Below are 26,345 nucleotides of genomic sequence, written 5' to 3'. Positions count from 1 at the left end.
ATGCACAGGGTGTCTGTGGGGACAGAGCCAGAGTGCAGTTTCCACGCTCTCAGCCTCACGTGGAAGGTGCTGGCTCAGCTAGTAAATGGCCATCAACTGTGATCGGATAGCCATCAGCTGTGGCTACTTGGCCGTCAGCTGTAACCAGTGAGCCATTGGCCATGAATATAACTGCTGTGACTACACCAGCAGCAAATGGGGGCTAGCAAGAAGGTGGTGGCTGAGCTAGCAAGAGCAGACTGCAGTTAGCACGGTGGCTCGCAGTTAGCAAGTGAGGTTGGTTGGTTGGTAGAGACAAGTGGACAGCGGGTTGTGGATTGTGTGGCTCCTGCTTCCTTTGTCTCCAACCCAGCTGCCAGCGAGACTACATTGGTATGACTCCCCTACCTATGGCTCCGTGGGTATTCCCTTTTGGCCTCACCATTTCCCGCATTCTTATTTGGGGAGCGGGACCAGAGACCACGCGTGACACCCTCCATGACGGTGTATGACACATTCACAATTGTAACATGCTCTGTGCATGTCTCGCGCCAAAAAGTGCAGTGGGCGAAAGGCAGGATTAAGTGTGGTGTGCACACTATCAGCCCAAAAACTGGTGTGTGTCTGTGTGTGTGCGTGCGTGCATGTATATATGCGTGTGTGTGTTTAAAATAGTATTAGAAAACACAGGACGTTAAAATATATCAGTAACACTCCTAGGCACTTCACATATTTTAACTCATTTAATTCTCACAACAACCCTATGAGATACTGTTTTTCTGTTTATAGATTAAGAAACTGAGACACAGAGAGGTTAAGTGTCTTGCCCAAATTACACAGATAAGAGAGGACACATTGCAGTACTTAAGCTATTATTCAACTCAGGGTGTAACAGTAATAATAACACAAAAGTCTAACATTCAGACTGTGGGGACAGAGCCAGGAGTGCAGTTTTTAGGCTCTTGGCCTCACCGGGAAAGGTGCTGGCTCCGGTAGTAAATGGCCATCACCTGTGATGGGAACACGTAGTAGGGGAGGAGAACTAATGTGTCCGAAGACACACAACCAGCAAGCAGTTGAACAAGGTCTGTGTGGCTCCAAAACCGGGGGTTGTGCAGGAATTCAAGTGTCCAGGACTCCGTATGGGTCCCAGGCATCCAGGCAGCCCGCAGTGCTTCCCAGGCCCTTACCGATCTCCGTGTTCCCCACCACCAGCTTGGCCTCGGGGTGCTGGGCTTTGAGGTCCAGGAGCTCCTTCAGGGTTGTGGCTTGAATCCAGGTCACACGCTCCCCTTCAAAATGCAGCTGCTTCTGAGGAGCCTCTTTCAGCCTCTGGAAAATGCAGTTTTCTTACTGTGCTGTCTCCCTCCTCCCAATGCCATTACCAATGCCCTTGCTCTAAGTCCACCGTGGGACCAAGTCTTCTACTGACTCGTTTAATCCTGAATTCAGAATGAAAATACACGTCGGCTGGAAGTGAGAGGAACTACTACCGATTGAGGCAGGAACTAGGTTCCAATTATTATATACGCTATTTGAATCTTTAGAAGGCATCAGAGAAGAGTGAGCCCCACCTGTTACAGGTAAAGGAGGAAACTGGGGGTCGGAGAAGTTATGTGACCTGCCAAAGGTCACAAGGCAACCTAAATTGTGCCACACTGTCTCCAGGAGGTGCAGTGGACAAGGTGTAGGAAGAAACAGGGGCTGCAAAGAAAGAGGGATCAAAGAGAATGCAACAGAGAGCTGGTCCTAGGGCATGTGGGGTGATGCTGGGCTGGGAGAGAAAATTCCAAAATCAAGTTGACAGTGTTTTCAAGGTTGCACAATCCAGAAAAAGGCATTCTGGCAGCTTGCCACAAAGCCCTGTCTGGCCTCTGAATTCATAAGGCAATCTTCATGTGCTCAACAGCCCTGGAGAAATCTGCACTTGAGAAGCTCTAAGAGAGACTTGATTCTTTACTCACCATAAATGTTGGAGTAAAGGAGAAGAATCATCAAGGTGAGAAAGTAGTTGTGAGTGGTGTCCTTAAAACAGAGCTCCATGGATTGTGGCCTTGGAGTAAAGCTCTCTTTTTCTGTGTGTTTATGTGTTTTTTAAATAAGTGGACTGCTTACAGGAGAAGAATGGGTTTCTTGGGTTGGGTATGGGGTAGCTGATGTATTAGATGTAGCCAGAAGGTCAGCAAATACTTCTAGAGCACCTGTCATATGCAAGAGACATTCATTTCCTGTCCTCAGAGGGACATATGTGAGAAGGAGAGAAATGTGGGTCCCTGTGGGAGTATGTGACAGAGGGACTTGACCCCTGGGTGTCAGAGAAAGGAAGGCAAATTCTGGCTGAAACCTAAAGGACAAGGAGAATACAAAGTTCCCAGTGCGTATGAAATAAAGTCTCCAGGAGCTCATGGTAATATAGGAAAGGAGCATGAAGACTATTTTCACAAGAGAAGGAATTAGGAGGTGGGATTCCAGGCCAGCTACCCGTGTCCTCCAAGACACAGAACTCAGGCAGACGTCAATCAATCACACAGAACAGACCACCCAAAGCCTATTGAGCAAAGAGGTTGCATTATGGCCACTCCTGTAATTAAACCTATTACAAACTAGTCACAGGCTGTACCTTCCAAAAGTTAAAGGTAAACCTGATCCCTTCTTCTTCTGCCTTGCAGAAGTTCCGTATAACAAGAAATTTTCCATGGAAACAAGATACACATATAAACCCCGACGGGAGGAGGGTGTCTCTCCTCCTCTAGTGATTAGAAACCACCACTCTGTCAGTGGGTGGCTTTTCTTTTCTTACTTACTCTGCTAAATAAACTTACTTTCATTTTAAACTCTGTGTTATCCCTCATGTTTGAATTCTTTCCCATGTGAATCCAACAACTTTCTTAAAGGGCTTGAGTCTCCGCTCCGGGGAATTGGTGTCACCAGCATCAATGGCACAGAGTCTTAGTTGGGCCTTTGCCTGGGGCATCACCTACCAGCAATTCTGGGGGGAAGATGGGCTCCTGGGTGGGATCCAAGGGCATAAAATCCTCTGGGTTGAATAAAGATGGTGAGAGAATGACCTGCTGAGAAAGGGAACAGATGCGTTGGTACAGTATCTCTTCCTTTAAAATGTCCCATAGGACTGATCCAGCTCTGTTCATGCTCATTCATAGCCTGCCGGAGCTGGTGGAGAGACAGATGCCTCCTAGAAGGCAGGAACAAGGAGGTCTTCTTGCCAGGGCCCCCAGGGTTAATGTGCATATTGACGACCCTCTTAGTCTCCGCATAACTGCTTTCTGTTCCAGCCACCACTGCCAAGAGCATTGGGAGAGTCCACCAGCTCCTTTGATCTGAGATTGGCCCCCAGGCTTCCAGAGAGGAGGACCCACTTACCATGTGGTCTTTCTTCTGGTTCATACAGCAGTTGGGGTTGTCTTTATTTCCTCCACAGCATCCACCATCCTAGAGAGATGACCAACATTCGCACAAAAATATTTGCAGAGTTTTTACAGGAGCTAAAGAACCTACTTTATTAATGCCCGATGAAATCTGGCTCTGACATCTATGCCCACATCAATAGAAACAGCAGACACTTAACCCATTCCACTGACTTTGCATAGAGGTAAGGCCTCTGCTTTAACTTCTTTTTTTGCATGGTTAATGTAGACTAAATAACCCATGAATAAACAAATAGGATCTCTCCTGGAAGCAGCAGGGGAATTTAAGAAAATTTCTCCATAAAGATAGGTCCTACTTTGTCAAAACATAACTTTATGCCCATTTTCCCTCTTTAGTGCTCCTTCCTTAGGAAGCCTCTATGACAGAAATTCCCGTTTGGATTTGTCAGCATTCAAGAGCCTTTATCGCTAGATCAATGAGTTCTGTGGAGCTCGGCTGGGTGCCCCCCATGCTGGGGTTTTTGTGGGGCTCCTGACAAGGATGTCCAAGGCCAGTCCTGGGTCCAGGGTTGTGTCCAGCCAGTGTTCTCAATGGCCTCACCAATGCTTATAGACACTTCTGGCCAGAAAGCCAAGCATTCTTTATTCCTCACTGTGGGCCATTTCTGGAGGAAGGTACAGGTCTGATGACCGATCTCTATGTGGAAAGGACATGCTCAGGACCTCTCAGGATGCCAATGGCAGAGCACAGAGTAGAGGCCAGATTGCTGCCTCCAAGGACCAAGGCGTCAGGGAAGGGGTGTGTGAACCTGACTGATCTGCCCCACGAAAGCAGGAATATCAGCTGAGGACCTCAGGACACACTCCAGAATCAGAGTTGTGCTGACAGGCAAAAGTGGGGAAAACCCCCAGGCACACCCCAGACACATTTCCAGAGTGGCCAATTAATTCCTGGAGGAATAGGCCAGGGCAGACCTTCTGCATATGAATTACACCATTTCATGCTGTCATTTCCCAAAGGATGAGACACAATCCACTAGTGTTCCCAAGAAAGCGCTCAGAGGGCCATGGGGCCAAACATGTGGTCTTTGAGAACCTGAAAGGACTGTCAGACTTGGCACTGGGAGAAAAACCCCCGGCCTCGACCCCCTGCACAGGCTGCCCTCTCCTGCATTCACAGCTTCGCCATTGGATCTCAGAGCTGCCCGATCTTGGACCTCCCCGCCACCACTTTGCCCTTCTTCTTTCTATTTAGACAGAAAAGGAGAGAGAAAAGAAGGTTCCTCTGGTGCCTCTTCATCTTTCTTTCTGGAGAAGGAGTGATGCAGGGGAATCAGCAGGTCCTAAGTAGGAGCGGAAACTGCACAGGGTAACATGCAGCCTCACTGACCCAGTCTTCGCGGCGGGGGAGGGGGCGCATGTATTTCTCGGAAGTACAGTTTCCAGATAATTAAAATGCCAGCACATTCTTACTTAGATCTTTTTTCTTGATAATTCATTGATGTGTCCATGACATAAGTTATTGTGATGGACAATATGTCAGTGGCCTCAAGGTTTACGGAGCTTGGAGAAGGCAGTTTTCCCCCTGGAGAGACTTCCAGTGTTCTCAGTAGGCTAAGACTGCTGAGCGCATGCTTATTTTCAGGATTCCTCCATTTCCTTCCTTGCTGCTGGATGGACACTGTCATTGCTTGCTGTGGACCGTGAGCCTCCCTCTAGCAGATTCTCCTCATCCTTTTCTAGTATGTGCTCTGGGCATGAAAACGTGATAACCAGGTTTCGTAGAACTGGGAAAAATGAGAATCAATAGGCCGTGAATAGAGGCTCAGGGGTCTCTAATGAGTAATGCAGTGAGCTTCTCGGCACACTCTGGGCAGGTCATTTCGGCTGCGCAGAACACTCTGCTGTGCTCTGCTGTGCTCTGCTCTGCGAGCCACGGCCAGGCAGCTGGCCTGAGGGAAGCACTGCTGTCCAACGGAATCAGGAACCAGCTCATCCCCGCGAAAGAGCACAGCTGTACACTCAAAAGGCTTTCTCTTTTGAGAATCTAGAAGGACTGGTGAGATTATATATCTGTGAGGAGGCTCCTATGAAATAAATTTGTGGACAAAATTAAGAATTCCTGGTTCTCAGGGAAGCTGAACCATTTATAAGGATCAAATACTGTTCTTGGAAGAAATGTCCCAGCATCATAATTTAGTTGTCATTTACTGAATACTTAAGATATGCCCAGTATTGTTCTAAGGGGTTTACAATAAGTGCTTTCAACGAACTCTACAAGGTAGGTATTATTGTAATCCCCATTTTGAAACAAGGAAATTTGTCCAAGGTCATGCATTAGTTAAGTGATGAATTGGGATTTGAACCCAGGTCTGCAGACTCTGAATCTGAGCTTTCAGTCCTTTTCAATTAAATCCACACCTTTTAGTTCCTTACCAGGGTGTGGTGTTTTCCATCCTTAAAATTCTCATTTCCTTCTCCACCCCTTTGGAGTTACTTGGATGAGACACTCCTTTTCGTCATGCATCAGCCCGACAGATCAGTGAAAAGCACAGGAGTCTGTCATTCTGTTCTCAATGTTAAATCAAATTGAGATGACACAGTTTGACTGGAGTCAGAATCAAGCTCAGCCAGTTGGAGAATCAGGTAAAAATCTGGACAGACTAAGCCAAGAAAGGAGAGGCCAGCCTCTGCCTTCCTCACCAGACGGCAGGCAGGTGTGTATCTGTGCTTCTATAGGTGATACCCATACACCCTGCCTGTGGCTTCTCACTCAGAGTTCTACGAACACTGCCAGAGTTCACAAGCTGTATGGAGACTGAGGAGCAGTTCCGTTAGCCCAGCAGAGTGCCAACTACAGAAGGCAGCGGGAGAGGAAAGGAGGAGCGGCGTGGGTGTTGAGTCAGGTCGGGTTATTACACGCCACATTCAGCACCTGTACCATGGGCTGAGTGTGCCAGTCTCTAGAGAAGCTGCCAAGCATGAATGCCCTGGGGGAAGTTAGGCCTTGGGCAGCATGCCTCTTCCAGGACTGGTTCTCCAGGCTTTCCCTGAAGGAAAGTTCTCAAGCTATCGATGAGAAACCCTGTCTAAGAATGGCAGAGTACACTGTCCACGCCACGTATTTGCAGCTTGAGAACCTGCTAGCTTGCCATGTTATCTTTCTTCTCTGTAATCCAGAAGCTCTGGCATCCCTCCCAGCTGTGATTTCCTGAGTGTTGCTACGTTTGGAGCAGGGCCACTGCTGTCCTGGGGCCCCCACTTACCCTGGCGAAGGTCCGGAAGCCCTGGAGGATGGGTCTGTAGCCTGTGCAGCGACACAGGTTTCCTGTGGGCCAAGCAGAAAGCTTCAATGTCTGCACTGGCGCCAAGGGCAGGTGAGGGGTTTGTGGCTTTGCTCCTGGCTCAGTTAGATGCTCTCTTTGCATACTCTGTTTTCTCTGCCTGGAATGCCTTTTTCCTCCTTCTACTGCTGACTTGAAAACACTTATCACTTCTTCCAGGAAGTCTTCCTAGAATGCCCACACAGATTCAGGTGCCCCTCCTAAGAGTTCCCACGGTACCTAGTCAGTTTTATGAGTGAGATTATCAAACTATAATATAAAATCTCTTCTTTGGAGTGGGAACTCCTTGAGAGTAGGTATTGTATCTTTCATCCCTGTGTCCCTTGTGCCCTAGATAGTGCATGACATATAATACGACTCAGTATAACTGAATAAATGATGCACTGAAATGGTGAATGGATGGGGAGTCTTCTCTATGCAATTCAGAGGAACAGACAGCTGGCCCAGGCTCCTGGGACCATTCTCAGAGGCAAAGTGGGAAGCCATGTCTGCCCAAGGCTCAGAATCATGCCACCTCCCTCATATGTGGCCTTTGCCTTAAAAATGCTATTCTGGTGAAAGCTGACAGGGAAGGAAACAATATCACTAGCCCCTGTGGAGTTCTCCAAATAATCTCCTCCTGTGCCAGCCACCCACTGCCACCCATCCCACTGTAGATGGAGGGCAGGAAGACACCTCGGGAAGACAAATACTAAGGCAGGCGATCTAAGGACGTCTCCAACCCACCTGAGTGTTCTTCAAATTAAGAGACGGCCAACCTTCCGGCAGATCTTTGCCGCCATGTTGGGTGGCCGGAGCCTTTCCTCCAAAGGGCAGTGCCTCGGACTCTTAGCCCTTTCCTGGATTCCATTCCACAGAGCCCCATCTGCCTCCCCCACCTGGGCTGGGCCTGGAGGCCCGTACCTTCGACAGCATCCTCGATCTCCTCCATGGTGGGTTTGGGCTGGTTCCGAAGCAGCGTGTACATGCTCATGACCATGCCAGGGGTGCAGAACCCACACTGGGAACCATGGCATTTGGCAATTCTCTCCTAAAAGGGACAGATGACATGGACACCTGTGGTGGCAGAACCCCTCTCAAACTCCCTACATGCCTCAGCTGGAGCCATGTCAACAGGCAGTGTGGAGGAGCAGTCACCACACGGTCAAATCCTAGTGCCACCACTTACCACCCATGACCTTGGCTACGCTACCAAACCTCTCTGAGCCAATAATCCTTCATCTGTATGATGTGGACCATCCTCGTACTTACCTCCAGAGCTATGGTGAGGAGTCAATGAGATAATTCACATTAAACTCTTAACATTATACCCAGCACATCGTGGGCATCAACCAGTGTTAGTTATTAGTAGGAACGTCCCTTCAAAGAATGGCAAATAAAAATAATAATAATAATAAATAAATAATTAAAAAATAAAAAAAGAATGGCAAATATTAGAGCTAGAAGGGCCTTCTTTTTTTTCTTTTATTATTATTTTTTAATTAAACTTTAATGGGGTGACAATTGTTAGTAAAGTGACATAGATTTCAGGTGTACAATTCTGTATTACATCATCTATAAATCACATTGTGTGTTCACAACCCAGATTCAGCTCTTAGAAGGGCCTTCTTACCCTTCATTCCATTCATTGAAGAGAGGAGGAAGCAAGTCCAGAGGTTTAAAAGATTTATCCAAAGACATGCATGGTGAACGCAAGAGCTGTGTCATGTTCTTCTAACTACATTACCCCACAATCCAATTCAACCAGCATTTATTAAGAAAAAACCAAGTGCATCTTATTCCAAACCAGAATACCACTGTCTTCTTAAATGAAGGAAACTCTTGAAGTCCAGTGAGGACATCAGAATTGGCAAAAGACTCATATCATATAGAATTTGCTAAATGCATTGAATGTCACGGAAGTTACATTCAAACCTGCAAGATTTTTATTACAAGGAGATTCTCCATATCTTTTTTTGTTTTGTTTTTTTTTTAGTTTTTGTCTCTTGGGTACTTACATTAAGTAAAAGTATTAGGTAATTGTATTCCCACTGCCTAGCATATATATTCATTCATTTTATGAATATTTACTGAGAACAATTGTGTGCAGGAATGGTTAAAACACTGGGGACAGAGCAGGGAAGAAAGGAGATGAGGTGCCTGGTCTTATGAAGCTCATGTCCTCGTAGGGGAAATGTTGACAAAAGAAAAATAACTAAAAGATCAAGAAAGTTGCAGGTGGAAGTCAGTGTTAGGTAGAGAATTAGCACAGGATGACAGGACCCAGAGAGACTACTGGCTACTCAAGTGGTCAGAAATGATGCCTCTCAAAAGGTGACCTTTCCGTTGAATTTAATAACACAATTTGGATCAGGGAAGAGTGTATTCCAGAAGGAAGGAACAGCAAAGACAAAACACCTGAGCACAGCAAGTGCACAGCCAGGTGTGCGAGATTCACGGAGAGGCCGGTGCAGGTTGAACTCGCCGGGATGAGAGAAATCCTGGGGGAATAGGCAGCAGCCAGATCATGCAGCTCCTCATACGCCATGATGGGGATCAGAACTTATACTCTGGGTGTGACGGAAGGTCATTGGGGAATTTTCAGCAGGGTGTGATAAGATCTAACTTACGTCTTTAAAGAATCACTCGAGGTTTGGGGTGGGGAATGGGTTGTAGGGGGCAAGAGTGAAAACAGGGACAAGGACATCGTGTGGTCCAGGCAATAGTTGCTTGGACTAAGCAGTAATAGGGCAACTGAAAGAAAATGAAGGTTTCACTACAGGATTTGGAAGTTGCATAGACACTACTTCGGATGGATTGAGGGTGGTGTATGAGACAAAGAAGCAAAGGTGACTCCTAGATGTTTCTCTTGAGCAATTGGGTGGATGCTTTTGCCATTGACTGAGATGGAGTAAGACTAGGGAAGAAAGAAATCTGGAAAGAATAGGGTTTTGTTAAGTTTGAGATTAGACATTCATATATTGATGTCACGTAGGCAGTTGGAAATATGAGGAGCAGTCAAAGCTGAAGATAAATATGTGAGTGCCATTCGCATCCAGATGGTATTAAGCTCACCTACGGCGAGTGTGAAGATGGAGTAGGGGAGGGACCCAGCCAGGGCCCACGGGTGCTGCAGCCACGAGGGACTGAGCAGACAAGAAGCCAGCACATGGTGCAAACATGGAGACAGGAGGAGAATGGGGGAAAAGGATTGCCATAGAGAGCAAAAAAAAAATCTAAGTGGACAAGGAAAAGTGGAATCTGGCTCTACAGCTTATTTGGAGCCAAAATAAGAGCATCGGGAGTAAGGATCTATACCATTGGAAAGGGAGGGTTTTAGCCTAATAATATGATTGTGATGCCAGTGTTTAAACTGTTCATTCTTACTTTCATCTATTTGCCTCAAGGAAAATTACAAACCATAATTACTCCCATCTCCTGCAGGTTGGACGAGTTTAGTAATTTTTCCCTTTTCATCCTGAGAAACAAAGCCACAGAGGTGAAGCAATACCACCCCAGCCCTGCTCTGACCTGACGTAGCTGGTCCAAGATGCCCCTCTCCAGGAGTGTAATCAGCTTGCTCAACCGGAGGCTCTGGTTCCCACATTCTTGGGAGGTGCCCAAGGAAACTTAGAAGGCGTGTTCTGAATGACAGGTCTCTCCAAATGGTCAAGGGAGGATTAAGCTCTGGCACCTTCTGGGATTGCAATCTCCCAAAGACCACATGTCTGTTTCCCCAAACAAAAAGCACTGGGAACAACGGCTTTTCCTTCCCACAGTGCTCTGCTCCCATGTGGGCTGCACTCCACTTTGCCTCAGAGCATCCTGATTCTCTCCACAGAAACTCCCAGATTACCACCCACTCTTCCCAAAAGCTTTCCCAGTTTCAATCCACTCCCAGCTGGCCTGATACCGTCATGGACAAAGCCTTGGTCAGACACTCACATGTCTCTATTCTCTCACTCAGCCCTTGCTAACCTCCACTGGAACAAGGATGGAAGCCTAGCAGTGCACATTTTGTTTATCTGCAGGTGGGAGCTGAGAGGTACAATGGAATTACCATTCAAGGGAACAGGGAGTAGGTGGGCTTCTTATCAAGGGGCACGGAGCGTTTGGAATCATGACTCTGGGGAGACACGGGGCTTCCTGAGCACACTGGGGCACAAGGTGAGGAAGTTTACCCAGCCCTCCTCCCTCCAGCTCTCGTGCAGCTGGACGGCCCAGCCATCAGATCCAATGGACCTCTTGGTTCTCTAGGGGTCATGAAATGTTACATCCACCCTAGACACAGGAGGAAGCGTGAGGCTTGGGCGCCTCCTCTTTCTGCCTCACAGCCCCTCCCCCTGGAGGTGAGGAGGAAGTGGCCAGGCCAAAGGTCTCCTTTGCCCAGGCACAAACACTCAGCCCCACAACCCATGCAAGTCTGCTACCTTGTCAGGAGCTCTCTTTGCTCTGGTTACCTGCACAGGATGCAGCCTCCACTTGGTGCTTCCTATTCCTTCCACAGTCGTCACGGCAACGTGGTGCAAAGAACAGATGGGGACCAGGCAGGCAGTGACAGAAAAGTGGCTGCAAGCTCAGATTAAGGTCATTCCATTGTCCATCAGGTCATCAGAGGTCGTGAGACACTTTGAGATGCTGTGTATCATTTCTCTTTACATGATGTTCTTGTCTCTTCTACAGGTGTCCTCGCCTCTCCACCCAAGACTCTGGGCTAGGGACAGAAGAAGCTCCCCCCACAGGTGCGGCCTGAGCCCCTCCAGAGCCCTGTGGGGTCAGGTACCATCAGTGCACCCTAGGCCTCCGAGCTGGAGCGCGGGATCCAGGGTCACTTTCAGCTACCTCTTACTCAGCTTGACCTTGGAGTCTGAGTCGAGAGGACTCAGGTTTCTGGCAGGTTCCAGGCCCAACGTGTGCTCCTCCATCTGCAGGGCCCTTCCTTAGCCTCTTCAATTTCAGAACCTCCTGGCACTTTTGATTCCCTGCTTTTACTCACCTCTATTTCTGCCAATCCCCTGGGAGGGCAAAATCCCCAGGGAACATGAGACAGCACCTCCTCAGATAGAGCTTGCTCACATCCATTCTTTTACTTACCACTCATTCACTTATACAACGAACATCAGTGACTGAGTGCCAACCATATGCCAGGCACTCCTGGGAGGGCTGAGAAGTAAATGTGAATAAGATAAAAAAAAATCTCTGTCCTTCAATAGGTTGTGATCAACTCAGGAAAACAGAACCCACCCTGAAGATGCAATTTAAATATCTTATGGTAAGTGTGTCAGGAGAGCTGTGCACAGGACATTATGGGATTAAGGACACCTAACCCAATCTTGGTAGATTAAAGAAGGCTTCCTGGAGGAGGTGATATTTTGCCCAGTCTTAAAGAGTTAGTAACAGCCATGTAGGAAAGTTCTGGAAGTATGAATACTCAAGAAAACTTGGGAAACAGCTTATGCAAAGACTGAGAAATGAAAGGGCATGGTGTGTTAGATGTTCACAATTGTCTCTGAATGAATAATAAAGTGCTGGGCCCATAAAGAGAAACTGGAGAGGAAAGGTGGTGCATACTGTGAAGGGCTTCCTGTGCTAAGCAAAGACACTGGACTTCATCCTGGGAGAAACTGAGACCTGTTGAAGGATTTCATGGGATGTGAAAAGAATGTGGATTTTAGAAAGGTCACGTGTGCACACACGTGCGTGTAAATGCTCGTACACACACACACACACACACACACACACTCGCTCACAAGCTGACCCCTACATCACAGTCCTCACACGAGCAGCCAGCCAGCAGACAAAGGATACACGATCTTGTTCTGGAGATGATCATACTTGGAGAGCATCACGGTGCAAGCCCCACAGCCCCCTTCTCCACAGCCCAGCTTGGTCCCGCTGAGCCCCACTGTATAGCCAAGGGTTAAGGAACATGAACTGAGAGAAAGAGCCTTTGCTGGGCTGCTAGGAAGTGTGTGGGTAGAGCTGCGAGTGTACAGCCATCTATGGCCACACACAGGCTCAGGGAGGCAGCAGACCCACATGGCTTCCTCATTCAGAGAGACTGTAGTGCACCCGAGGAGACAGGGAACGAGGCCATCTCCACTCCCCTGAAGGAGAAAGGCACCTGTCGGACAGTCCCCAAGTAGCACCCCTGTGACTTGAGGTCTAGGACTGGAACTTTAGTCCTGGAGACTTCTCTTGGATCTGCTCGGCATGATAGGTCCCCAACCCCGTGATGTCCCTGGGCAGGTGAATCGGGCCCCTCAAAGTCTGAGAATGTGGGGCAGGCCTCAAGCCCCCCAGCTGGCCTGCAATGAAGCCACTTGGGCCAGAGTGAAACATCCCTCTGTTCTGGGATTTGCTGAGTCCAGGCTTTTCACCTTGAACCTTTGGGGCCGATGATGTCTGGGGACCCAAATTAGGGCTGAACCAGGGCTTTTGAACATCCAGCTCATAGGATGTGAGAATAGAAATTAAACTGAAGACATTTTCAAGGTTTAGGGCCAAATTAGAGTCATGTCTTTCACATACTTGCAGAAATAAATAATATGAGACTTTACGTTTGTAAAAGTGCCCAAGTAATAGGCTGATCTAGAGAACGGCGATCATGGTTGCCCCTTTTTCTGAAATACTCCGGTCCCACTGTTGCTTTTCCCTCAGACCACAGGCCTCTAAGCCATCTAGCTACCTACTGAGGTTAAAGGGAGCTGAGGTTATTGTCTCCTACTCGCTTCCCTCATATCTGAGGTGAAATTAATAACTAACAATGATATAGCATCTTACACATGAAAGCACTTATATCCATGGACTCTTCACAGTGATTTGGTTAGCAGTTGGGACAGGAACTACCATTTCCCCACAGATTAAAAACAAACAACAAAAACAGCCCCCGACACCCCCGAGTTAACATGAGCCCTGCAAGCTAACACTCACCTTGAGTGTTAGGGGCCAAACACATCCATCTGACCCCAGAGATGGGAGCTCCTCATTCGCCATGCTGCTGCCTCTTTCAAAACACAACTGGGGAGGGCTTTCTGTGCCCTTAAGTTATTCTTTTCACTAGTCAGGATAAAGGCAGTTATCAGCATTTCAGACAACTCTAAGAGCATGTGAAGACCAATGGTAGCCGCCTAGAAACTAGCTCGATCTTTTTCTATCCTGGCGATCTTTCTGGAAGCCAGGGTAGAAGTCAAGGCTGGAGTCTTCTATCTTACTTAGAACTCCCACAAATGAGCGGCAATAAGCCATGTGGATTTTATACCGAGGTGCCAAAAGAATGTATACACATGACTTGTATTCATCTTTTCTTCTCGGTATATATTATTACAATTTTTATACAGTTTCCTTTCTTAAAATGTTCATACATTTTGGGGGCATTCTCTGTTTCACCAGGTTCATGTGCTTTGACCTCCAAACTTGCACCACCCAGGTCAAAAATCCAGTACAAAGTACACTAGAGCCAGCCACTATCTGATAAGAAGCGAGTGAACCAGAGGTAAGGCCATGGATTCCAGGCTCACTTCTGCAGGTGTTCAAACAATCCTTTGTTGTCCAAAATATGTCACTGGAATGAGCCACAGGATATTCCTGTCTCTGGGAGCAAGAGTGGTTTGTTGACAGAGGCCAGGATGAGCACTGTCCTGACAACAGAGCCATGGATAGTTTCCAGTACAGGTGGAATGTTAAGAGTGTGGCTCTAGGCTTTCGCCTAAGCTCTGCCAGTGTTCACCCAAAGTACACGAGCGAGACGCAGGTCCCTGTAACATATGCAGGCCTCACTTCCTCCTCTGACAAAGGGGCTGCTGTGGGATCAGTGAGATAACCTACGTAAATCACCTTGAACTCCAACTATATATAGTAAGTGCTCATTAAATGTTAGCTCCTATTACATTTTCACTATTGTTTTCTTCCAGGGACTCAGAATACTTTCCTACTCTGAAAAAACAAAAAGTACTGAGCTCTTCTCTCAGATGTCCTCTGCCCCATGCTTCCCAGTGCTGCCATTTCCACAATGGATGGCGCCTCTACACAGTTCCCCACCTCAGGCATCCCTTCCCCCAAATACTCTCCTTCCCCTGACTTCCACTCCACTTTCACAGAGCTGGAAACATTCCCCAGGAAGCCCATTTGTGTATTAGGCAAAGAGCTGCCGAGGAAGGCCCAGCTCCTGCTGAGGGGGAATGACCATGAAGCTTGAGATCTCATGAGGGCCTTTTGGAGCTGCTTGCTTAACAGGCCCAGGGTGAACTCTTGGCTTTACTACAGCCTTAGCTGGAAGCGATCTTAAGGAACATCAAGAACAATCTTCTTATTCGACAGCTGAGAATTTCAGTACAGAAAGCTCAAATGACTTCCTAGGGTCACACAGCTGCCATGTGAGAGAGCTGCAACTGAAACACAGGTGTCCAGAACCCTAATCCATTGCGCTTTCTTCCACACTTCGCCGCCTCCCCACAGGTCACTAGAAAATGATGTTGGACCCAGAGAATGAGTCCCATTGCCCCCTCTCCCTCGCTGCCACTCCAAAGTAAGGATACACTTCCTTCTCAGGTAGGCCAAAAGAGTTGTTTCCGGATCTGCATTTTTCTCCACCACCTATAAAAACAAAAACAAAAGAAAGACATATCACAGGTATACTTAGCCATTGTGTTACCCTAGAATTTGTAAAATTAATGGGATGGACTAAATTATCTTATGAAAACAAAAGTGTTTTTCTTAATAATTCCCTAATAATGAACACATTAACTACTAACAAACTCTGTATGTAATGACATCCTTCAATTCTAAAATTCTATATTAGTGCTCAGCTCAGGACCCACTGGAGTGCTTCAGTGTGGCACCTGCCATACTAGGCTGACCAAGGCAAAGCCTCCTTCAGATCCAATATGTCATCCCATTTCCAGCTGCTGGATCACAGCTGTGAGCTTCAGAGACAGTGAGAGGGACAGCATGCGGACCTACAGAGAGCAGAGTCCGGCTCTATTGTGTGCATGGGCTAGAGGACAGTCAGCAGTGTTAACCTAGGTCAGCAATGGAAGGGCGATCTCAAACCCAAGGGCCACAAATGGAATTCTCAATACGCTGAAGAAGGTTGTCTACAAAATGAAGTGCTAGCACCCAATGTAAATTGTCAAAGGAAATCTACGATAAACCTTTACACTACTCTTCATTCATGGCCAATGGTAAAAGGGGGTGGGTGATTGGCTGATTAAGGGGAGAGAATTTGTGATAAGCGTTTCTTTAGAGAGAACTGTACTATGTGTCCCACATCTCCCTAAAGTGCCTCAAACCTCACACTTCGTGAGGGGCTTCCATATTACTACATGTGACCTTCGCAGTTCAGGAAAGGTGGGGGTCTGGCATATCCAAACAGCTAGAGACAGGCTTACCAGACATGCTGAAGAAGTGACAGTGTTAGAATAAGGGTGTACTCCCGGAGTTTGGGAGAACAAAAGATGAGACATGTTGGTCATGCATTAAAGAGGTATAGAAAAAGAGAGAGAAAGAGAGAGAGAGAGAGAGAGAGAGGGCTTAGAGGTGTTTAAAACTCACTATAGGAAGTGATGGGACCTCCAACAGATTCTATGTGGAGTGGACCTCCCAAAACTGAAGGTTGAGAGTGAGCAACTGGCCTGAGAAAAGCACATCTTCCCTGTCATGGAGGTGAAACTGAATGTTCCCAGTGGTAGGAAGTCATCTTACACCACCACCAATTAAATGAGAATTTTCTTTCTACCCTCACCTCTCTATCCTGAATTGAGACTGTGTTAGGCAGTTTAGAAATGACCACAGGATATTTATTTATTTATTTATTTATTTATTTATTTATTTATTTATTTATTTATTTTTATTAGTTTCAGGTGTACACAGCAATGCAATAGTTAGACATTTAAACCCGTCGTAAAGTGATAACCCACCCCTCAAGCTACTACCCTTCTGACAATGTATATAGCTGCTACAATACCACTGACTACCTTCCTTATGTTGTACTCCACATCCCGTGATTATATATACCTATATATTTAGTTATAGTTGACATTCAATATTATTCTACTTCAGCGTCAGGTGTATAGTGCAGTGGACACAGTCTATGAAGTGATCCCCCTGATAAGTCCAGTGCCCATCTGGTACCTTACATGATCTTTACAACATTGATTATATTCCCCATGCTATATTAATTACAATTTGTATTTCTTAATGCCTTCACCTTTTTCACCCTGCTCCCAACCCCATTCCCATCTGTCACCCTGATAGATCTAGTACCTATCTGGCACCACACCTAGTTATTACAATATTACTGACTATATTCCTTATGCTGTACACTACATCCCCATGACTACTGTGTCACAACCAATTTGTACTTCTTATTCCCTTCCCTTTTCACCCATCCTTAACACCCTCCCATCTTAAAGAAGTCCCTCTAAGATTCCTTGCAATACTGGTTTGGTGGTAATGAACTCCTTCAACTTTTTCTTGTCTGGGAAGCTCCTTATCTGTCCTTCAAATCCAAATGATAGCTTTGCTGGGTACAGTAATCTTGGTTGTATGTCGTTGCTTTTCATCACTTGGAATATGTCCTGCCACTCCCTTCTTGTCTGCCAAGGTTCTATTGGGAAATCATCTGACAGTCTTATGGGGGCTCCCTTGTAGGTAACGAACTGCTTTTCTCTTGCCACTTTTAAGATTCTCTGTTTGTATTTAACCTTTGGCATTTTATTTATGATGTGTCTTGGTGTTGGCCTCTTTGGGTTCATCTTGTTTCAGACTCTCTGTGCTTCCTGGGCTTGTATGTCTATTTCCTCCACCAGGTTAAGAAAGTTTTCTGTCATTATTTCTTCAAATAGGTTTTCAATTCCTTGCTCTCTCTCTTCTCTTTCTGGTATCCCTATAATGCAAATATTGGTACGCTTGATAATGTCCTGGAGGCCCGTTAAACTCAATTTTTTGGATTCTTTTTTCTTTTTGCTGTTCTGGTTGGGTGTTTTCTGCTACTTTATCTTGCACATCGCTGTTTGGATCCTCTGCTTCATCTAATCTACTGTTGACTCCCTGTCATATATTCTTCATTATTGTATCCTTAATTTCTGACTGGTTCTTTATTATGGTTTTCATCTCTCTGCTGAAGTTCTCCCTGAGATCACTGAGCACTCTTATCACCAGTGTTTGGAACTCTGCATCCGATAGATTGCTTATCTCCATCTCACTTAGGTCTTTTTCTGGAGCTTTGTTCTCTTCTTTGATTTGGGACATGTTTCCTTGTCTCCCCATTTTGGCTGACTCTGTGTGTTTGTTTCTATGTATTAAGTAGGGCTACTATATCTTTGGATCTCAGTAGAGTGACCTTAAATAGTAGGTGTGCTGTGGGGTTTATGTGTGCAGTCTTTCTGGTCACCTGAGCCACACACTCCAGGTATGTCCCTTGTGTGTTGTGTGTGCCCTCCTTTTGTAGTTGAGCCTTGGTTGATAATTGCACATCAATGGGAGGGACTGACCCTTGAGCTCACTGGTTGTGAGGACTGGCCTTGACTACAGTGGAAGAGTTGTTGTTCAGGGGCTGATCCTACAGAGCAGGATCTGCATCAGCAGGACTCTGGTGCCTGTCCAATCCTCCCCTTGAGTGTGTCCTACTTGGAGGTGGCTGGGTAATGCTCCAGCTCGTTTTGAAACTGGCCACTGGGTGCGCCAGCCCCAGGACCACCTTGGAGGGGATCCGCTGACGGTCAATTTCAGCCAAAGTCCGTGCCCCTCCCAGGGCCACCTGGCAGGAGCCACAAAGAAATCTGTAGATGGCTGTCGCCGGTGCTGTGCTTGGAAGAGCCAAGAGCAGCCAAGCTGAAAACCAAGGCCAGCTGCTGTTAGTGCCGGCTTAAGGCTGCTCAGCCAGAGGTACAGGACAAGCTCAAGCCAGATGCTGCTTGTCTGGCTTCCACGAACCTTTGAGCAACCTTAGAAAAATCTGCAGCTTGAGCAAAGCCAAGCGGTCTGCATGAAAAAGCCACTGGTAACAGCCTGGGTGTACCCAAAAGTTGGGTGAGGCTGGGTCTCCAATGGTATGGTGAATGAATGGCGGAGACTCAGATATGGCAGCTGCCTGCATCTACACACTGGGAAGGGGAACGGCTTAGCAAAGAAACAATGTCCTCTGCCAGCTCCTTCATCCAGGACAAAGTCACCTCTCCAGCCCCCGTCCAAAGCCAGACAACTCAGTTCCCCACTATATATCCCTGCTGCCTCTCCAGCCTCTGCCCCAGCCCTGGAGCTCAGAGCAAGTGGTTCCATTGGTGAGTCAGTCCACACACAGTCCCTTTAAAAGGAGCGCTTGGGAATGCAGCCGCCCTCCATCTCACTTAGTCAAAATCTCTGCGGGTTTTCACAATGAGAAATTATGAGGACTACTCTCCCTAGCACTGAAACCCTGGACTGGGGTGCTGCTGGGACCTCTCACTCCTCTGGGGGTGCAAGGGATCTCCACAGCTGAAATATACCTTCCAATCTTTAATGGTCAGACATGGGTGTGGGATGAGCCCATTCCACGTCTTTGTCTTTCCTACCAGTCTGGAGGTGGCTTCTTTTGTGCGTCCTTAGTTGAAAGGCTTCAGTTCGGCTTGATTTCAGGTGATTCTCGATAATGGTTGTTTTGAAGATTAGTTTTAATTTTGAGGTGGTTGTAAGAGAAGGTAAGCACAGCATTTACCTACTGTGCCATCTTGGTTGTCTCGACCATAGGCTTTTTTATGGACAGAAAGTAATCAAAGAGGTCATACAACTGCTAGAATACATCTCTTGAATAAAGTTCAAATTAAAGTGGAAGACTAAATGAATTTTCTTCTCCCCCTTCTTCCACCTCCCCCCCACCCCACTCCAGTCCAAGCCGTTGTTTCTCAGTTTAGGCGTATAGGACACAGCTACCTGGCCCATGCTGGTATTATGAGCCTTGCACTCCCCCCCCGGCTGAGGCACTCAGTCGCTGGTCGACGGTCTGTCACTCACAGTAGCTCAGCCACTCACGCTGGCCACCGGCCGCTCATGGCAGCACACAGTAGCCCATGGCAGCCCAACTCCAGAGAGAGCCATTGTTCACAATCTTAGCTGTAGAGGGCACAGCTCATTGGCCCATGTGGGAATCAAACCAATGACCTTGGTCTTAGGAGCACGGCACTCCAACCACCTGAGCCACCGGGCCGGCCCAGTGAATTTTCTTTTTTGATTACACCCTACAGGTCCAGCTTATTCAAAGTCCTGGTTACAAAGTTCACCCAAGGAGCTGCTTCTTTTCTCTTGGAGAAGAAATCATAAATCCACAAAATAAAGACCTCATCACCTTTCTTGTAGCTAGCAGTCAGAGCCTCTTGGCTTACTACCTTCCCCACAAGTTGTTCCTTCCTCTTGCCCTGAAGCTCTGCTTCCATCACATCAACAAGTTCCCTGCTCAGTACCTCAGTGACCTTCGACATATTCAAAGTTACATCCAAGTTTCTTTGACTGTCTTTCAAGGTCTTTTTCTATATGTCCTTAATCTTCATTTTTAGCCTTTTCCTCTTACTTTCCTGCCAAGCTGGTCTTCGTACTTCAGTAACAATACATTATATACCTACTGGTTCCTGAGACTTTGACCATTCTATTCCTCTTCCACCTGCATTTTGACTTATCAGAAGACCCCAAATGCTTCCCTAGTAAAGGCTTTCCATATCACCCCAGCTGCAAGTGGTCCACCTTCCTGGAATTCCAACAGGGAATGGCTGTGCCATTCTTTTGACATGGTTGCAGGGTTTGCCCCAGCAAATTCCATAGAACCCTCTCTCAACAGGATGCCAATAGATTTCCCAAAGGAAGGATGCTTTGTGGGAAATTGAACTTAGGAAACACTGGGTTAAGCAGATTGCTCTGCTAAAACTTGAGCATCAAAACAAATATTGGCCAAAATCGGTTACAATCCATTAAATAAAATTAAAACTCATGAGTCTGAACTAATAATGAGTAAATTAAAAAACAAACAAATGGAGAAAAGGGAAAGTTGTTCCTGGCAGAAGAATGCCAAGTAATAAATATGGCTGGCCATCTTGCAATCTGTCCAACAATTGATCGAGTTGACAATAATAATAATTATATATATATATATATATATATATATATATATATATATATACACACACACATATATATATATACACACACACACACACACAGACACACACACACACACACAGAGAGAGAGAGAGAGAGAGAGAGAGAGAGAGAGAGAGAGAGAGAGAATAAAAAGCAAATGTGGCAAAATGTGAACAGGTGATGAATATGGGTAAGTCTATTTATAATATTTCTTAGATTCTTACAACTTTTTTTGTAAATTTATAATAATTTTATAATACAAAGTTGAAAAGCTAAATTTCTTTACCAGAGGATTTCTTACAGTTTTTAATATTCACACATTCATTATATCCAGATTAATTGGGCCCCTACTTTGTGCCAAAGCTCAGCTAAGTGGTTTGAGAATATCTGAGAAGAATATCTCATGGAGATAGTTTTCTGTGAAATGCATTTTGGAATATATTACTTTGCCTAACCATAATCCATCTCTCCAACTAGTTCTTAGGCTCCTGAATGGCTGCTGTTTGGTCACAGAGATGTATTGCTCCAGCACATACATGTCCAACAGGCTTAGGACTGGGAGGAGCTCGCTCAATGTCACCGGTGTGCATAAGGGAGTACGTGTTGACTCACTGACACCACTTCTTGGGGGGATCACTGTTGGACACCTTTAGCTATGCACTACATGCTGAATCTTCCCAGAATCCTCCAGATGCCACAATCTCCACTAAACAAAGAGTGATTGCTCAGAAAAGCAAGAATCCTACCCTCCGAAGGACTCTCCCTACAATGACAACAAAATCCTGAGTAGCTCTTTCACTTCAAGACTGACTCTAGATCAAAAGAAGATGTGAAAACAAGAGTTACCAAGGCCCATCACAACCACAGAAGGCCCTAGGGATGTTAGATCGTTGGCATTTTACACCCTCTCCAGGACCCCAGCTAGTGAAGACAGAATCCAAGTAGCAGTCTGAAATAGGAAGTGTAGAAGGCTCACATTTAAGAGTCAGTACCCATCTGACACCCTCTATAGTCTTTATAACACCAAGTTCTGACAGCTTCTTTGGTAACTTCTTGGCATAATATCCTATAACAAAAAGTCTACAATATACGACCTGCACTACAAGAAATACTAAAGGAGACTATTCGATCACCATCAACAGGGACAATTTGTGGCAACCAAAACATAAAAAGGGGGAGAGTAAAGGCCTGAACCAGAATATGGGAATGGAAAAAGTAGGCATGCTGAAGAAAATGGATTACTCTAAATATCAAACTTTCTTTTACATAAACTTAAGGGTAGCCACTCAAAAAAAAAAAAAAATCCAGAACTGAAATATATACTGTAACAAAAGAAGAAACAAAGGGAAACATCATAGAATACCACCACACAGAAATAATAGACAACAACAAAAAGGCAAAGAAACAATGGAGACACAGTCTTACCAGAAAACTAAAGATAGAACGATAGGAAATCCTCACATATCAATAATCCCCCTAAATGTAAGTGGACTGAACTCACCAATAAAAAGTCACAGAGTAGCAGATTGGATCAAAAAACTAAACCCAACCATATGTTGTCTCCAAGAGACGCATCTCAGCTACAAGGACAAGCATAGACTCAAAGTGAAAGGGTGGAAATTGACACTCCAAGCAAATGGTATCCAGAGAAAATCAGGTGTAGCTATACTGATATCAGATGCAACAGACTTCAGGGTGAAAAAGGTAAAAAGGGACAAAGATAGACATTTCATAATGATAAAGGAGACTATACAACAAGAAGACATAACAGTCATCAATATTTATGCCCCCAATCAGGGAGCACTGAAATATACCAAGCAACTACTAACAGAGCTAAAGGGAGAAATTGACCAAAACACAATTATACTAGGGGACCTAAATACATCATTGACAGCTATGGATAGATCATCCAAACAGAAAATAAATAATGAAATAGCATCCCTAAATGACACATTAAATGAAATGGACATAACTGACAGTTATAGAGCACTTCATCCTAAAACATCAGACTATACATTTTTTTCTAGTGTACATGGAACATTCTCAAGGATAGACCATATATTGGGACACAAAACTAACCTCAGCAAATTTAAGAAGACTGAAATCATACCAAGCATATTCTCTGATCACAAGGCTTTGAAACTGGATATCAACTGCAAAAAGAAAGCACGAAAAACCACAAATACATGGAGCTTAAACAACATACATTTAAAGATCGACCAGGTCAAAGAAGAAATTAGAGGAGGCCTATCTCAAGAAACAAGAAATATCCCAAATAAATAACCTCACGTTACACCTTAAAGAACTAGAAAAAGAAGAACAAATGAAACCCAAAGTCAGCAGAAGAAAGGAAATAACAAAAGTCAGAGCAGAACTAAATGAAATAGAGAACAAAAAGACAATAGAAAAAATCAATGTGACAAAGAGCGGTTTCTTTGAAAAGATTAACAAAATTGACAAACCCTTGGCTAGATTCACTAAGATAAAAAGAGAGAAGACACTAATAAACAAAATCAGATATGAAAATGGGAAAGTTATCACGGATGCCACAGAGATACGAAGGATCATCCAAGAATACCATGAAGGACTATATGCCACCAAATTCAATAACCTAGAAGAAATGGAAAAGTTCTTAGAAACATATAGCCTTCCTAGGCTGAACCATGAAGAACTGGAAAATCTAAACAGACCAATCACCAGTAAGGAAATTGAATCAGTCATCCAAAACCTTCCCAAAAGCAAAACTCCGGGACCAGATGGCTTCACTAGTGAATTCTACCAAACATTCAAAGAGGATCTAATACCAATCCTGCTCAAACTCTTCCAAAAAATTGAAGAAGAGACAGTACTCCCTAACTCATTTTATGAGGCCAACATTACCCTGATACCAAAAGCTGGTAAGGACAACACAAAAAAAGAGAACTACAGACCAATATCTCTGATGAACACAGATGTAAAAATCCTAAACAAAATTCTAGCAAATCGAATGCAACAATGCATTAAAAAGATTATTCATCATGACCAAGTCGGTTTCATCCCAGGGGCACAAGGCTGGTTCAACACACGCAAATCCATCAATGTGATACACCACATAAACAAAATAAAGGACAAAACTCATATGATTATATCAGTCGATGCAGAAAAAGCATTTTACAAGATACAACATCCATTTATGATTAAAACACTTAATAAAATAGGTATAGAAGGAAAATACCTTAACATAATAAAGGCCATATATGACAAACCCTCAGCTAATCTCATAATTAACAATGAAAAACTGAAGCCCTTTCTCTACGTTCAGGAACACGGCAAGGCTGTCCCCTATCAACTCTGCTTTTCAACATAGTGCTGGAAGTTCTCGCCAGAGCAATCAGGCAAGAGAAACAAATAAAAGGCATCCAAATTGGGAGTGAAGAAGTTAAATTGTCACTCTTTGCAAATGACATGATGCTATATATAGAAAACCCTAAAGACTCCACCAAAACGCTATTAGAAACAATCAATGAATACAGTAAAGTTGCCGGCTACAAAATCAACGTACAAAAGTCCATTGCATTCCTATATACTAACAATGAAATCTCAGAAAAAGAAATAAAAAAAACAATTCCTTTTGCAACTGCAGCAAAAAGAATAAAATACCTAGGAATAAACTTAACCAAGGATGTGAAAGACCTATATGCTGAAAACTATAAGACATTTTTAAAAGAAATTGAAGAAGACACAAAGAAATGGAAAGACATTCTGTGCTCATGGATTGGAAGAATCAACATAGTTAAATGGCCATATTACCCAAAGCAATACACAGATTTAATGCAATCCCCATCAAAATCCCAATGGCATTTTTTACAGAAATAGAACAAAAAATCATCAGATTTCTTTGGAACCACAAAAGACCCCGAATAGCAAAAGCAATCTTAAGAAAAAAGAACAATGCTGGAGGTATCACACTCTCTGACTTTAGCTTGTACTACAGGGCAACAATAATCAAAACAGTATGCTACTGGCAGAAAAACAGACACATAGACCAATGGAATAGAATTGAGAACCCAGAAATAAAATCACATAAATATGGACAGATAATTTTTGACAAAGAAGCAAAAAACATACAATGGAAAAAAGATAGCCTCTTCAATAAATGGTGCTGGGAGAATTGGCAAGCCACGTGCAAAAGAATGACACTGGACAGCTATCTGTCACCATGTACCAAAATTAATTCAAAATGGATCAAAGACTTAAGCATAAGACCTGAAACAATAAACTGCATAGAACAAAACATAGGTACTAAACTTATGGACCTTAGGTTCAAAGAGAATTTTATGAATTTGACTCCAAAGGCAAGGGAAGTAAAAGCTAAAATAAATGAATGGGACTATATCAAACTTAAAAGCCTCTGCACAGCAATAGAAACCATCGACAAAATAAAGAGGCAACCAACTGAATGGGAGAAGATTTTTGCAAACAGTGCCTCTGACAAGGGGCTAATATCCAAAATACACAAGGAACTCATGCAACTCAACAACAAAAAAACAAACAACCCAATTGAAAAATGGGCAGAGGACCTGAAGAGACATTTCTCCAAAGGGGACATACAAATGGCAAATAGACATATGTAAAAATGCTCAACATCACTAATCATCAGAGAAATGCAAATAAAAACCACAATAAGATATCACCTCACCCCAGTCAGAATGGCTGTCATCAACAAGACAAATACTAACAAGTGTTGGAGAGGCTGTGGAGAAAAAGGAACCCTCATACAGTGTTGTTGGGAATGCAGACTGGTGCAGCCACTATGGAAGGCAGTGTGGAGGTTCCTCAAAAAATTACGAGTAGAATTACCATATGACCCAGCAATCCCTCTCCTGGGTATCTACCCAAAAAATCTGAAAACATTTATCCATAAAGACACGTGTGCTCCCATGTCCATTGCAGCTTTATTTACGGTGGCCAAGACATGGAAACAACCAAAATGTCCTTCGATAGATGAATGGATAAAGAGGTTGTATATATACACAATGGAATACTATTCAGCGGTAAGAAAAGATGAAATAGGACCATTTGTGACAACATGGATGGATCTTGAGAATATAATGCTAAGCAAAATAAGTCAGACAGAAAAAGCAGAGAACCATATGATTTCACTGATATGTGGTATATAAACCAAAAACAACAAAAGAACAAGAGAAACAACTGAGAAACAAAAACTTATAGACACAGACAATAGTTTAGTGGTTACCAGAGGGTAAGGGGGGACGGGTGTGGTAGATGAGGGTAAAGGGGATCAAATATATGGTGATGGAAGGAGAACTGACTCTGGGTGGTGAACACACAATGGGATTTATAGATGACGTAATACAGAATTGTACACCTGAAATCTATGTAACTTGACTAACAATTGTCACCCCAATAAACTTTAATTAAAAAAAAAGTCTAGAACATCTTGGGAATAAAAATAGGAACACACTGACTCACAGCTGCCTTAATTTGACTTGGAATTTCCTTGCGAGGACTTGTTTTTATAGTACTGCTTTTATAGTACTTCTCATCACGC

At 44.6% G+C, this 26,345-nt stretch overlaps 1 protein-coding gene across 1 annotated transcript in view; it reads right to left on the bottom strand.

The window, feature by feature from the left end:
• The window catches only part of LOC117033445 (xanthine dehydrogenase/oxidase), a 63,464-nt gene that overhangs the window by 35,630 nt on the left and 1,489 nt on the right, over positions 1–26,345 (bottom strand). Inside the window, exons 2-9 of the mRNA XM_033125618.1 lie at positions 15,226–15,283; positions 12,497–12,593; positions 11,149–11,257; positions 7,613–7,739; positions 6,632–6,693; positions 3,361–3,429; positions 2,961–3,047; positions 1,170–1,311 (exon numbers count right to left, since the gene is read on the bottom strand). Of these exons, the coding sequence (XP_032981509.1) occupies positions 1,170–1,311; positions 2,961–3,047; positions 3,361–3,429; positions 6,632–6,693; positions 7,613–7,739; positions 11,149–11,257; positions 12,497–12,593; positions 15,226–15,283 (751 nt within the window). The remainder of the gene's footprint in view (positions 1–1,169; positions 1,312–2,960; positions 3,048–3,360; positions 3,430–6,631; positions 6,694–7,612; positions 7,740–11,148; positions 11,258–12,496; positions 12,594–15,225; positions 15,284–26,345) is intronic.

This window comes from Rhinolophus ferrumequinum, chromosome 13, assembly GCF_004115265.2.
Source record: "Rhinolophus ferrumequinum isolate MPI-CBG mRhiFer1 chromosome 13, mRhiFer1_v1.p, whole genome shotgun sequence".
NCBI lineage: Eukaryota > Metazoa > Chordata > Mammalia > Chiroptera > Rhinolophidae > Rhinolophus > Rhinolophus ferrumequinum.
Note: the sequence above shows the minus strand (reverse complement) of the source record. Positions and strands in the feature narration are given on the sequence as shown.